At 41.3% G+C, this 15,011-nt stretch overlaps 1 protein-coding gene across 1 annotated transcript in view; it reads right to left on the bottom strand.

Moving 5' to 3' along the window:
• Positions 1-15,011, bottom strand: part of LOC308089988 (neurobeachin-like) — a gene marked incomplete at both ends in the record, with an annotated part of 234,794 nt that overhangs the window by 7,836 nt on the left and 211,947 nt on the right. Inside the window, 8 exon segments of the mRNA XM_080434989.1 lie at positions 570-659; positions 1,852-2,019; positions 3,170-3,322; positions 5,513-5,632; positions 5,858-5,998; positions 9,410-9,522; positions 13,572-13,687; positions 14,595-14,697. Of these exon segments, the coding sequence (XP_080291115.1) occupies positions 570-659; positions 1,852-2,019; positions 3,170-3,322; positions 5,513-5,632; positions 5,858-5,998; positions 9,410-9,522; positions 13,572-13,687; positions 14,595-14,697 (1,004 nt within the window).

Below are 15,011 nucleotides of genomic sequence, written 5' to 3'. Positions count from 1 at the left end.
GAGGTGGTGCCATGTTTTTGCACTTTTTCTGTTTTTCATGTGTCTATGAGGTTGATAGAACTTCATTAAGCCCCCCGGTGGTGTTTTTATGGTGTTTTATGTCTTCTCTGACTATTTGGAGTTTCTTCCTGGAGGCTGAAACCTTGAGGGTCAAATGTGCCAATAGAGAAACAGCGCTTTAGTGACATCACAAAGCCCACACCCTCCCCCTCATTATCATAACACAACAGGTGTGGGCATGAGGAGGAGGAGGGACTAGGACAGGTGGGTGGTGCTAAGGTGGTGGAGGAGGTGCTAAGGTGAGAACCAGGTATACTTAATGCACTGGTGGGTGTGTCTACATAAAAACAACATTTTAACACTTACTGTACACTTTTTTTTTGTTGAAAAAAATCCTTACATAATAATAATACCTTATGATCAGGTTTTAGGGTTGAAAAATATCATGGCACCCCATCTTTAACTCTATGGAATCCAAGTGACTGAAATCTGTAGTCGTGGTGACAGAGAACTTTAATCCATGAATACGTTGATAAACAGTACATATAAAGAGGTGGAGGTGGTCTCACCAGGTGCATGGCGGAGGATCGGGGTGGGTGTGGCTCTATCAGCAGCTGGGATGGAATCTGACCGCACGCCTGAATCTGAGCCTCCATCGACTGGACACACGCACACGCACACGCACACGCACACGCACACACACACACACACACACACACAAAACATAAGACATTCATTTACATTGTAGTTGACATGTCTACTAACTAACTAACATTCATAGCTGCAACTATTGATTATTGTCTTAGTGATTATTCTATCAAATACATTTTTGATTAATCGAAATAATAGAGGAGCATGTTTTTCTCTTTTATATTTCTTATCAACAAAAAAAAATCTATTACATATTTTAAATCAACCTAATGCTGATTAACTGATTAACCACTTAAACAATCATTTGATGACCAGCGGACCGGTAGGCAGCGGTTCCGGTAGGAGACACGTAGGAGACTCTTTGTGTCTCCTACCGGAACCGCTGCCGGTCATCAAATTATTGGCTTAGGAATGTGACAAAAACAAACAAATATCCATGAATTCAAGTCTCCATGGGGTGACTAATAGATAGAAAAAAAGTCATTTAGGGGTGAACTATCCCTTTAAGACCTATTTTATACTTTGTCATACGACAGTGTCACACAAATATATCTAAAACGTCCGGAAAGTGGAAAATATGTTGCAGCTTTCTAGGCCTGTCCCCGACTAAGGATTTGTATAGTCGAATCTGATTGGCGACTAATTGCCAATAGTCGACTGGCAGTCGACTAATGCAAATTGCATAATATTTTTTGCATGATTTGACTGAGATTCTCTCAGTCAAATCATGCAAAAAATATGTTATGCAATAGAGAAAAATTCCATTTGGGCTGTAGGGGTGCTTAGTGTCTGATTTAACATATACTATTGGTTTCTCCCAATAAATCATGATGTATATCCTATTTTTGGCAAACTATTAGTTAATTAATATAACAAACTAGGCCAATCTCTCAGTCGAAAAAAAATAATATATATACATATATATATATTTTTTTCTAAATATTTTTTTTATAATTCGACTAAGAGATTGGCAGTCAACTCAGACACCTCTCGACTAATTAGTCGACTATTCGACTACTAGAGGCCTACAGCTTTCACATCCTCATATTCTGTCCTACAGTACATACTCAACATACTCTACACAACGCAGTATGCATCATGCATTTTGTAGTGATCTTATTTGTTTTGTGTGAGAGATGATGAGAGTGGTTGTGAGTGTGTGTTGTTGTTGTTGTTGTTGTTGTTGTCATGGCGACAGACCTCCCGCTGCGCTCCAGGCTCCAGGTTGTCCAGGGTGACGGCTCCCTCGTACGACAGGAAGTTGAAGACGTTGAGCCCTCGCACCGCCTCGGGCCCGCGCTGCTTGTAGCCGAATATGAGGTCGATCCACTGGTGGAGCTGGCACGACACGAACTCGCTCTCCAGCGCCTGACGGGACAGAACATATGATAGAGCAGTGGTTTTCAACCCTTTTCATATCAAGGCCCATTATTTATTCGGCATTTGAGCCACGGATCCACCGTTTGATGAGATTTAGCCTCTCAGACCCAAAACTTAGAATGTTTTGTTATCGTTGGATAAGATTTTGTCCACAATTCCATGCTGTATTGATGTTGGTACTATAGGAGAGATGACAGGCCAACATTGATCAAAATAACAACTTCTACATTCTAATTGTGTAGACTCTAAGTTAAGTAATAATGCAGTAATTAAACAATAATTTAACTCTTGAGAGAGTTAAATATCTAATAATAAGGGTCCATTTGGCTACCAAACATCATTTAGCTGGGGACCACCTGGAACCCCCTCAAGGACCACTGGTGGTCCCCGGACCACTGGTTGAGAACTACTGTGATAGAGGATCAAATATGAGGTCGATCCACTGGAGGAGCTGCCTGGCACGAGGCAATCTGAACAAATATGACGAAGCAGTGGTTCTCAATCTTTTCAGGCCGCGACAACCCGTAACAGTCATATTTGAGCTGGGGACCACCCCAAAATAATCATATTTGAACACCCTGACATAGCACTTGGAATTGTAGGAATTGAGGCATTACATTTAGTTTGACTCTGTTCCACACTGAAGGCGTTGAGAGCTTGTCGATCGTCTATTTTCACCGCTTTTGCCTTTTTATTATATTATTTGGCCAATGTTTGATCAGTTTCTATAATATAGTTTATTGGTCTTTTTTCTTTAGGTAATGATAAGGTCTTATAAGTCACTTCACTGCCATCTGGGGACCCCCCCCCCCCCCTAAAATCACATGGATCCCGACCCACAGGTTGAGAACAACTGCGATAGAGGTTAACCTATGAACGTCTACTGCCATGGGATCAAACACTGCTTATAATTATGAACAAACACAAGTTTTAAGCCAAATGTTTGGTTCTAGTCAGACCCTGGAAACACATTTTCACAATATGTTATAAATATACTTTGGCCATTTTTTGATATTTTCAAACATACAACATAACATAACATAACATAACATAGTATAAAAATATAAAAAATATAATAATGTAGTTCTGTATAATATAACACAATACAACGGGGATTAGACTAGTTTCTCTGTCTCACCATGCGGTTGATGCGAACAAAGTCCTCAGGTTTCTTGGCCCAGGCGGGTAGCTCCACGTCGCAGACGGGTGCCGCGTCCTCACGCACCCCCAGCTCATACTCGTTACTGTTGACGAACATCTCTGGCAGGTAGTAGAACTCTGGGATCAGCTCCTGGTGCACGCACAACAACACACACACGCTTATAGCGGCAACTATACAGTATTTTATCGATTAATCAAATAATTGAGAAGCATGTTTTATTTTTGTGCATCTATGTCATTTTAGATTTCTTTGGCTATTCAAAAATAGCAGACATACAAGCTCATAGCGCGGCACCGAGTGCCGCGCTATGAGCTTGTAGATATGCAAAAAAAAACAAATCGTGAACATTTGTGCAAATCTTTGAATCTGGGAGTCCCTGGAACTTAATATCTTTAGATGGGGGTCCGCGGCCAAATACATAATAGTTTTGGGGGTTCTTGACATGAAAAAGTTTGAGCACCACTGATAATGTAGAAACATACGTTTTTCAGAAACCTGTTAGGATTTAGAAGACATTTGTAGATGCGTTCCCAGATTGAATGGGTTAAATAACTTGTTTGATGTGTCATGTATCAACAAATCAACGAGAGAAAGAAAGTCTGTGATAATAGGATTTTCATCATTGTATCATTCTGTTTATTATATAATCTAGTGTAGGGCCATTAAGGCTCTCTAGTCTCTAGTAAGTAGTTAACCCATTAACACATTGAGTGCCAATCGCGTAGATCTACGCGAACCTATTTAAAGCCGCCACGTGCCAATCGCGTAGATCTACACGAAGTGTTTTTTTTTCATAAAAAAAAAAAAAAAAAAAAAAATGACATTTTTAGTACGGCACATTTCATTGTAACACCACCGGAAGCGGAATTATTTTGGGATCCCGTTTTGCCGATCCCGTCGGCCCCCATTCTAAAGCGCACACTGAAACTCCATTTTCTCCTTGTAGTTTTTTCTCCTCGCATATCACTGTTTAACGTAAACCGTTCTAACTACAACAATGGAGGTCCGTTTGACACGTGTTTTTTTCTGGTAGACGCAGGGAGATCTGGGCGATGTTTACAAACAGTGCAGAGCTCAATCTTAAGGATTTTAACAAGGTCTATGGCGACGTGAAAAAAAAAAAAAAACAACAATAAAACGTTGGCACTGGTGAGTACATTATGAGATTAACCTCTGGCATGGAATGTGTTAAGACCTGAGGCCGATTCTACAAATGTCTTCTAAATCCTAACAGTTTTCTGAAAAACTTATTTTTCTGTCAGTGGTGCTCAAACTTTTTCATGTCAAGGACCCCCATAATGATATGTATTTGGCCACGAACCCCCATCTCAAAAATGTTTGAGAACCCCAGAAGCAAAGATTCGAGTAAAAAAAAATTCGCTTTAAAAAATGTGTATATTCAAAGATTTGCAACATTTTCCAAGATTTTTCAAAAATAGCAGATCTACAAGCTCATAGCGCGGCACGAAGTGACGTGCTATGAGCTTGTATATGTGCTATTTTTGAACAGCCATAGTAGTAACCTAGATAATGGTTGAAGTGGTTAAAGATGGGGTGCCGTGATATTTTTCAACCCTAAAACCTGATCAGAAGGTATTATTATTATGTAAGGATTTTTTTCAACAAAAAAAAAGTGTACAGAAATTGTTAAAATTATGTTTTTATGTGGACACGCCTCCAGTTCATTAAGTATACCTAGTTCTCACCTTAGCACCTCCTCCACCACCTTAGCACCACCCACCTGTCCTAGTCCCTCCTCCTCCTCATGCCCACACCTGTTGTGTTATGATAATGAGGGGGAGGGTAGGGCATTGTGATGTCACTAAAGCGCTGTTTCTCTATTGGCATTTTTGACCCTCAAGGTTTCAGCCTCCAGGAAGAAACTCCAAATAGTCAGAGAAGACATAAAACACCACCGGGGGCCTTTATGAAGTTCTATCAACCTCATAGACACATGAAAAACAGAAAAAGTGCAAAAACATGGCACCACCTCTTTAAAATCTAAAATTAATATGTAAAGTGTAGGGCTGGGTTTGCTGACCAGTCCTATCTGTTGAACTTACTCACATTGAAGAGCAGCTAAAAAGCATGATTTGTAAAAGCTGCCCGGGCCTGAATAAACGTTGTTAAAGCATTGTGCTATTCCTTTCATTACACATTAATGTAGATAGAACAATGTTTGCTTAATCATCCTTACAGTCTGAGTAACCATAACCAGCCCTATATATACTGTATATTGTCACACAAAGATAGCGAAAATAGCCGAACTACAGGCTTGTACACTTTACACTACCAAACATTCCTGAACCAGACGGATACCTTCACGTCAGCCGTGTCTCTCTGACAGTTCCTCCATGAACGGCCGATACCAGAGAACGAGCGGTCTGGGTGGTCAAACTTGTCCTCATTGGCGTTGAGGAAAAATGTGGTGAACGGCTCCTAAAAATACAAGAAGAAATTCAATTAAATGTTGAGTGAGTGTGTGAGTGAGTGAGTGAGTGAGTGAGTGAGTGAGTGAGTGAGTGAGTGAGTGAGTGAGAGAGAGAGAGGTATAGTAAGTGTGTGTGTGTGTGTGTGTGTGTGTGTGTGTGTGTGTGTGTGTGTGTGTGTGTGTGTGTGTGTGTGTGTGTGTGTGTGTGTGTGTGTGTGTGCGTGCCTACTTACTATTCTCAGCATCCAGGTCAGCGTTGTGTGTGCAGTGGAGTATAAAGTTGTGTAGTGGTGAGGGGGCGTGCCGTCTTCGTCCCACGTCTCGTAGCGCTCCGCGTAGAATGCCGCCCGCTTGGGATTCAGAGCTCCGATTGGCTGGAAGACGAGACAGCGACAAATAGTACGTTAGGTCTACAGAAGATGACCAGAAAAGGAGGTCCATTATATTATGGTTTCTTCTTTTTAAGAGTTAATCCAGGTAATAATGTCAACAGAGCCGGTTTCACAGCATTGAGCTCTTTCACACCAACAAGCATTGCCAAAGCACTGTGACACGTTGTTAGCTTGTAGAGATGTTCTTTTTGGCAAGCGACAAAGAGTATAAATTAAGCTTAAAGGAGTAGTTCACCCAAATAATTACTTATTTTCTATCCATTACACACCCCATGAAGCCTTGAATTCACGGAGATTTTTTTTTGTTTTTGTCACATTCCTAAGCCAATAATTTGATAACCGGCGGACTCTCCAGTAGGAGACTCAATGGACACTCTTTGAGTCTCTTACCGGATACATTAGCATATTTCCGCCGGTCATCAAATTATTGGCTTAGGAATGCGACAAAAACTAAAACATCTCCATGACTTGATGATTTATTTTGGGTGAACTACTCCTTTAAGCCTTTGTAAGCCAGTGGTGTTTATATGCACTGTATAGAAACAATAATGAGAATAATGTATTATTTGACTTGCACATCTCACAAAGTGAGATACAAAGTGTGTGAACAGAAATAAATGCAAAAAAACTAACAAAAACTAACAGATACAATTCACAATATTTGAAAGAAAGTCATGAGCTGCGATGAATAAAGTGACATAGAGCGTCAATTAATGAAATGGTAGTCTGTGTAGAAATGGGATTTGAGAAATGATTATGGAAGATTAAAGTGATCTTTGCTAGCGTAATATCCTCAGGCAGGTCGTTCCAGTCAGTTTGGATAATCTTCCCAGCAGAAATGAGAAATTAGGCAAAACCATGTCTACCCCCTTCTGCGTTCCCATGTGGCGTGCTGCCCGCCTGCCGCACCAAACTCAATTAATTGGCGATGACCTGACCAGGCAATCAAGGGCATGACAGCCCAGGCGCTTGGGTGGCTCAGGGGGGTAAAGTACCTGTCCATCACAGCGGGTTAGATTCAACCATAGATGGTGGACATATCTCTGGGTAATAAGTCACTAAAGCCGAAAATTGTTGGTGTGGCATGATCTGCAGATTGCACTAACTATACCACTCTACCCCTGAGCCACTGCCGCCCCATACTACTACTACTACATACTACTACGGTACATCACCAGCTCAGTGGTCTTGTGGTTAGAGTGTCCGCCCTGAGATTGGGAGGTCGGGTTTCGATCCCCAGCCGGGTCATACCCATAGAGAGAGAGTCTATATGGGACCCAATGCCTCCCTGCTTGTAGACTGAAAGAGCGAGCCCAATCGATGGTCTTGAAGGGCGGATCACAACCCAGGCGCTGGATTCCAGCGCAGCTTCCTATATACACACGGAGATAGACGGGAACGCCGAGGAACGCCCAAACATTGACAATCTATGAGCTCACAGCGCGTCGGAACGCGACGCGTTGTAACTGTGAGCTAGATTGGCAATGTTTGGTTTATGTTCCCCCCAGAATACGTAAGCTGGGGTTCATGTGGTTTATCAGATTATCTTTATATCTTATTGCATGAGTCAAGTTTCAGCACAAGCACCACTGAGACCGGAGATCTGTTTCCCTTTCCATCTCCGTCTGAATACCAAAACACTCACCCCAAAACAAAGTCGCCCCGGGGCAAACCCGCCGGGATTCACCTGGTGTTCCTAAACGTAACCTCAGTAAAACTGTGCCAAAACATAACCTTATTACTAAACTGAACCTCAGTAAAACTATGCCTAACCCTGAACTTATTTCAAACCTTATCCTCTGTAAAACAAATACAAGAATACAAGAACCGCTGGTCGGTGAAAAAATGGGGGCGAGGGTGTTTTGGGGCGAGTCTTCTGGTTACCTCCTTTGTCCTCTTTGTTACCAAACATGTTTACATATGCACAGTGTTTAATCGCCTGGTAGAGACACTATTACAAGATATGATCAATTAAACTTACCATAATATCAAAACCCAACAGCCATTAAGTCATCAATATCAATAATGTTTATAGTGAATTTGAAGTACAGTTTAGAGACTGTTTTGTGAACAGCACGTACCAACGCCATTACGATTTGGCGAAGTGCGTCATTTAATATCATGCAGGATTTACACACTGCTTTAGCTCCGTGTTCATTGCCAGATTAACAATTGTGTTTTCTGTAGGTTTTTAAACGAGGATAGTCTAGGGTTTGGCTTGTTTTGTGTGTAAATCGCTGCATGTTGACTGCGTTTCCAAACTGTAATGGCGATGTCTCCTGTACTTGGAATTCACTAAAACGTGTTCTATAAACATCATTGATGAATGAATGGCTTTTGCTTTTTGATATTATGATGAGTTTAATTGATCATATCTATAGAAAATGTAATAGTGTCTCTTACCAGGCGATTAAATCCGATAACCTCGGGCCATTGTGTTGTGTTGGATCCTTTGTCCAGTCAGGACAACATTCCAGTCGGACTCTTGTTTAATTTGCTAATGTAGCATTCCTTGTCGAGTGGCAACAAGGTTCTGTGCCTGTGATCTGGCAAGCCATGACGCCTGCTTTTTGATCAGTATACTTTTACAGCATATGAGTTTGAAAACCCCGCATCCCACCGTCTATACCAGCTGGGGGAAATCTGTGTTTTCCCCCGAGTGCAACTCAGCCCCCCTAGGTACAACCCACTGATGACACTACGCCGTGTGGATGTATTGCTTCACCAATCTATGTCCCCGCCTCCCCTACCGTCCGCCCCCTCCCCCCCCCCCCCGGCCTGTGTACGGAACACGCTGACGTCACCAAATTTAGAGCGACGCCCCTCTGCACTCTGATTGGTTAGGAGATAACAAGGTTTAGAGACCGCCGTTCCTGCATGGTTCTCCCAGGCTTTTTTTCTTTTGAAAAAAAAAAAAAAGGCATGGGTTTCCGAGGCTACCCTGCTTGGCACTCAGCATCAAGGGTTGGATTGGGGGTAAGTACTAGTGTACTCATGTCCAGGGGGTGTACTACTTGTGCATCAAGCTGCCTCACGCTACAGAAACTGGACAGAATGGATCCTGCTCTATGGGCCACATGGCTCGGCAAGGCTTACCTTTTTTTTTAACAGTATATCACAAGATAATACTGGATATAAGAAATATAAAATTACACATTTCAAAAAAGAGATGGCGAGTAAGGATAAAGCCAAGGTGTGTGTGTGTGTGTGTGTGTGTGTGTGTGTGTGTGTGTGTGTGTGTGTGTGTGTGTGTGTGTGTGTGTGTGTGTGTGTGTGTGTGTGTGTGTGTGTGTGTGTGTGTGTGTGTGTGTGTGTGTGTGTGTGTGTGTGTGTGTGTGTGTGTGTGTGTGTGTGTGTGTGCGTGCGTGCGCGCGCGCGTGCGTGTGTTCTAACCTTCGACAGGTCTCTGAAGTTGCCAGGCAGAGTAAGGTCTAGTTCCTCAGAGTCAAAGTTGGTGAGAACCCACGGGAAGACGGGGTACTGATTCAAATCATTATAAGTCCTCCCTGGATGGAGAGAGAGAGAGAGAGAGAGAGAGAGAGAGAGAGAGAGAGACAGGGGGGGCCGTGAGAGAGGGTGAGCGAGAGGGAGAGAGAGGTGGAATTTAAATAATTACTTTATTTTACATTACATATTACATTACTTTTAAATCAGTAGTTCTCAAAGGACCCCCAGAAGAGAAGATCTGTGTTAAAAAATATTCTAAATTAGTCCAAATTTAGAGATTTAAAAAACAAAAAAGTTCAAAAATAGCAGATGTACTTGTAAGCTCGTAGTGCGGCACTAAGTGACATGCTGTGAGCTTGTATATCTGCTATTTTGAAATAACCACGGTAACACATTTTAGCTGGGGACCCCCCGGAACCCGCCCAAGGACCCCACTTTGAGAACCAGCGTTTTAAATGACTGATTCTGTATTTTATATTTGAGTGTGTCTGTCTGGCCTATCTATGTTTATTCATTCGTTCAGAGAGATACAAGTTTTCGACTATGTGCAAATACCAGCTGACACTTGGTGTCGCGCCATGGCTGCTCGCTTCCGTCATTCTGTGATAACAGACTCTCAGATTTAAAAAAGCACACTGTGTTCCTAAAAGCAAACACGAGCAGACGCGTTTGAGCGCGTTTCCATCGGCTTATCTCGTTTGTTCAGACTGCTGACATCAGGAACATAGAAGCAGCGCCTAGATATTACATTTAGTTTTTTATGTAAAAAACATTATAAGATTTGCATTTCTTGTTTTTTACCCCATGAAAGTTGATCGTTTGTAATTCAAAAAATCTTAATAAAAATACTATTCCATGTACAATACATAGACAGTATGTGAATGTTTATCTGTTTTACAGTTCACCCAAAAGAGACATACGATAACAAGGACTGTCTTTACAATCAGCTGGCTTGGACAACAAGGAATCCAAATACTATGGGACAGAAGTCCCGAGCTGAGCACGCTCTACCGTCAGTTGATTGACCCATTTAGACCTATTGGAAGAAAAAAAATGATAATAATATGATGTTGCTATACATCGTCTCTGTTGGGTGGAAAGAAACCTCATATGTCCAAAACTGAAACTTTTCAGGATTCAAATTCTAACAAAAGTAGCAGATGAATAATCAATTTATTTATATGGTGATTGATTTATATCAATCAACTTATTAAAAATAATGAGTCTATAATCTATGACTATTTTTGGGCATGTCACTGTATGCGAGGAAAAAAAAACAGATCAATTTTCTTTTTGCATGACCCAGTTGTGCGACAAAGTAGAAAATAGGGCTTAAATGGTTAATTGATTCATTGAAATAAACAACTTTAAAAAATAAAGTTTTATTTATTTATTATTAAACCGTTTCTTGATTATTCGATTAATCAAAAAAGTGATCGATAGAATAATCACTGAGGAAATGCAGCCCAACTACCCCAAATAATGTAACACTATTTCCACCACTACACTCTTCCCCACCCTAGGGGGCAGCAAGGGGAGGTAAATGTTGGTGGTGAGACCACCACCCCAACATTTACCTATCTTGTGGTCTCCTAATAGATGTTTTTTCAGACCAACTTAGAAAGAAACCAGTGTTACACGTCCTTTAACCCATTAAAACCGGGAAAATATCTGTGTAACCACTTAAACCATTATTTTATACTCTGGATATTCAAAAATAGCAGATGTACGAGTGCCGCACTATGAGCTTGTGGTGGGGGTACCTGGAACAAAATATTTTGAGATTTTGAGACGGGGGGGGGGGGGGGGGTCTGCAGCTAAATACATATCATTTTGGGGGTCCTTGACATGAAAAAGTTTTGTTCCAGTTTAAAATGTTGTGTCAAAAAATACATATATTCAAAGATTTGCACAAATTGTCAAGATTGTTCAAAAATAACAGATCTACAAGCTCATAGCGCGGCACTCGGTGACATGTAAAAGTTTGAGCACCCCTGATATATAACGACATAGGTTTTTCAGAAAACTTTTTTAAAAAGGATTTAGAGGACATTTGTAGAAAATCGGGTCTTCAGGTCTTCAAGGCTGAGAATCAGTTTGTTTTGGGAGGTCTGACGCTTAGTTTTTTAGTGACAATGGCCCCGATTCATAACGAGGGTCGTAAATATGGGGTAAATAAAGTTCGTAAATGGAGGTCGTATTTTGATAGTCACAAACGGACGTGCAATTCCCAAAGGGGTTCGTATATCACAGAGACGTGCGTACAACCAGTGCGTATGACCAGGTGTGATGATTACTCTGGAAGGCTGCGTCCAACAGCATCCAACTTTAACGTCACCGCGCTGAACCGTGCTAAACAGCGTTGCCATGTCCGCTTATTATAAGCGAATTTGGGCTTATTTTTCTGTAAAGTTGCTTGTAAATATTGGTAGCTGTGGGGACCGCGTTTTTTTGGGCTTGTTTCTAAAGTGTAGTTGGTTATTTGGGCTTGCTTCACAATTGTTCAATTGTTTTAACCGGTGGTTCTCAAATATTTTTATGACATGGACCCCCAAGTTAATATGTAGGCTAATTTATCCCTATAAGCCCCATCTGAAAATGTTTTGTGCCAGCTGGAGGCAGATTTGTGTTGTTAGAATGTTTAAAAAATCTTCCAAATATTGCACATTTTATTACAAGATTTTTTTTAAATATAGCAGATCTACAAGCTCACAACGGTTTAATTAAAGTGCTTATAATGGCCTAAGTGCCAGTTGCTTCTTTTGGGCTTGTTTTCCTAGACCTGGTTGCTTATTTCTCTCACAACATCTGGCAACGCTGATGAAAGTTTGAAGTTCAACTCCGCCTCGTCTAAAGATAACAGATGCGGCTTCGCATCGCCTTGACAACAATACTGTTCTGTCTGGAAGCGGATCACGTAATAAATGCTCTCATGTGTAATGAGAATAAATAAGTTTACAAGGTTTAACCCCATTACCAAATAAAAGGCTAATAAAACGTGGAAAGGATATATATAAGCCTTTTCTAATGAACATTGCAGACTTTTACCAAGGTAAAAAGATGATGAAATCCAGCATACAAGTGGAACGCTGCTATCCGATTATGGACCAGAGCTTATTGATTACTTATTGATTAAATTAGTGCATTTTTGATTAATATATCACTGTCCTACGTCGGAATGGGGAATATTAGATCTGTTGTGTGTGGTGTTCATGTGATCAAAATACAGTAGAGTAGCCTACAGTAGACTATTAGCCTACAAATTAATACTGCAGCACGGACAGAGGTGCGTCAGTCCCTCCGCAGTTTCAGTTAGACCTGCTGCCACCTATACGTTGTTATACCTTTGAATCCGGGAGCCACCTCTGTGTCTCATTAGTTGTTGCTATACATATAGCAACATCATTTTGTATTCATGTTTTTGGTAAGAATTTGAACGTTTTCAGAAAACTTAGGTTAGGTTTTAGAAGGCGTTTTTAGAATGGGCCTCAGGTCTAAATGGGTTAAGGCATCATAGCCTATTTTCATTATTACGTGACACTTTGGCTGAGATGGCCCGCTGGCAAACACACTGAGGGACGGGGACCTAATAATTCAACTCTAAATGCAACTGATAGCCTAGAAAATAAATAAAAAGCGGTGGAATCTACACATCATGTCTATATGATGCATACTGTAGGCTACAAGCAATATATAGTTTGACATTTATTTTTTTATTTTTTATATATATGTGTTGACAAATGTTGGGCATATATATATTTTATTTGAGGTTTGCCACTGTTGTAATTGATTTTGGCATGAAGAATAAAGCATTCTAAAGACATACGCACATTTCAGCCCTGGTAAGACAGCCTCAGGGCTGACCTGAGAACGTGCGCACTTGACGCACAAAACACAGACCAAAAAACTTTTATGAATCCGACTGCAGGTGTAGGATTTGTCCTAAATGCCGGTAGGTACAAAATATGGTCGTAAATCCCTTTATGAATCGGGGCCATTGAGATGTTGGAGAACCAAGAGGTGCAAGCATCATCAAAATGGCATTGAATGAGGGCTCCAGATAAGAGTCTTGAGAGCGCACTTTTGTTGATCCTGACCCAAATCTCACCTGCGATGGTGTTGAGAAACATGAGGTACTCGAAGTTGGAGATCTCTCTCCTCTGCCAACGCTGGGTCATGTTGGACGACTTGAACAGCTGACGAGGCGTCGCCAGGGAGATCCGCCTGGGATTGGTTGATTCAGTGATTGAGTCATTTATTAACACAATTGTTAACAGTACAGATAAGTATTATCTGTACAATAGACCATTGTGGTCTATTGTACTCTATTCATCAGTAAGTCATCATATAATACATACATATAATGTATACAATACATATCGGTAAAAGCTCAACAGCAGCTAAAGGTATATTTACAGATAAAGGAGGGGTGGGGGCGAGGGGGCAGAGGATGCTACTATACCGAGGTGTTCAAAGTAGGGATGGGACGATAATCCGCAAAAACGCTAACAATAATCGTACAGCAGAGATTTAAATGTATCATGAAATTGTCTTCTGTTATACACTATAGGATGAATTAGCGTTAGTTGAGCTGAAAAATCAGTACCACTTAAACCCTCTATACCTGTGGCTCTCAAACTATGGGTCGCGACCTAAAGTGGGGTCGCGGGAGGGTGCCGTTGGGGTCGCGCATTGGCAACCAATGGGGTCGGCAAAAAAAAAGAACTCATAATATGGGGTCGTGGTATAAAAACAGAACCCCTGCTCTATTCTTTGATAAAACAGACCTGTAAAGAGCGCATTAGGCACACTCTTATTTCATTCTACATAAATCGAGTTGCCAAAATAGCAGATCTACAAGCTCGCAATGCATTGCGTTGCAATGCGTTGTGAGCTTGTTAGCTCCAGAATGGGGATGCTGGGGTTACAGAAGTATCATTTTAAGTTGTAAGCATATTTTGATTATGCGCGATATCCGTTAATCGCAAAATGTTTTGACACAATAATCGTGACATGTCATTTTCATATGGTCCCATCCCTTGTTCAAAGGTGTTCTAACTGAGCTCCATTGTACTTAAAAGGTCAGCCATTCTTTGTGACGATGAAGTTGAAGTAGTGAGTTCCGTCCTACCTGGCCTGGGGCAGACCGTAGCTGGTTCCCACTCCAACCCGGGGTAGACTGTACACCACCCTCTTTACTGTGGCCTGGTCGGGGAAGTTAAACATCACAGATGCTGGAGAGAGAGAGAGAGAGAGAGAGACAGAGAGAGAGACAGAGAGAGAGAGAGAGAGAGAGACAGAGAGAGAGAGAGAGAGAGAGAGAGAGAGAGAGAGAGAGAGAGAGAGAGAGAGAGAGAGAGAGAGAGAGAGAAAATAAGGACACACTACTTTCCGCTGAACTGAAAACCCTTTTTTTAATACCTCACACAAACTCTGCCCCCCCCCCTGCCGTTATGAAGTATTGTTTCATATGTTCTTATGATGGATTACATCGATGGATCAAATGAATGTGAAAACAAAAAAACACCAGCAATATCCTTATAGATTT

This window comes from Gymnoscopelus braueri (assembly GCF_963280865.1).
Source record: "Gymnoscopelus braueri genome assembly, chromosome: 8".
Classification (NCBI taxonomy): Eukaryota; Metazoa; Chordata; class Actinopteri; order Myctophiformes; family Myctophidae; genus Gymnoscopelus; species Gymnoscopelus braueri.
The sequence above is the reverse complement of the archived record's forward strand: the minus strand, read 5'-3'. Positions and strand labels throughout refer to the sequence as shown.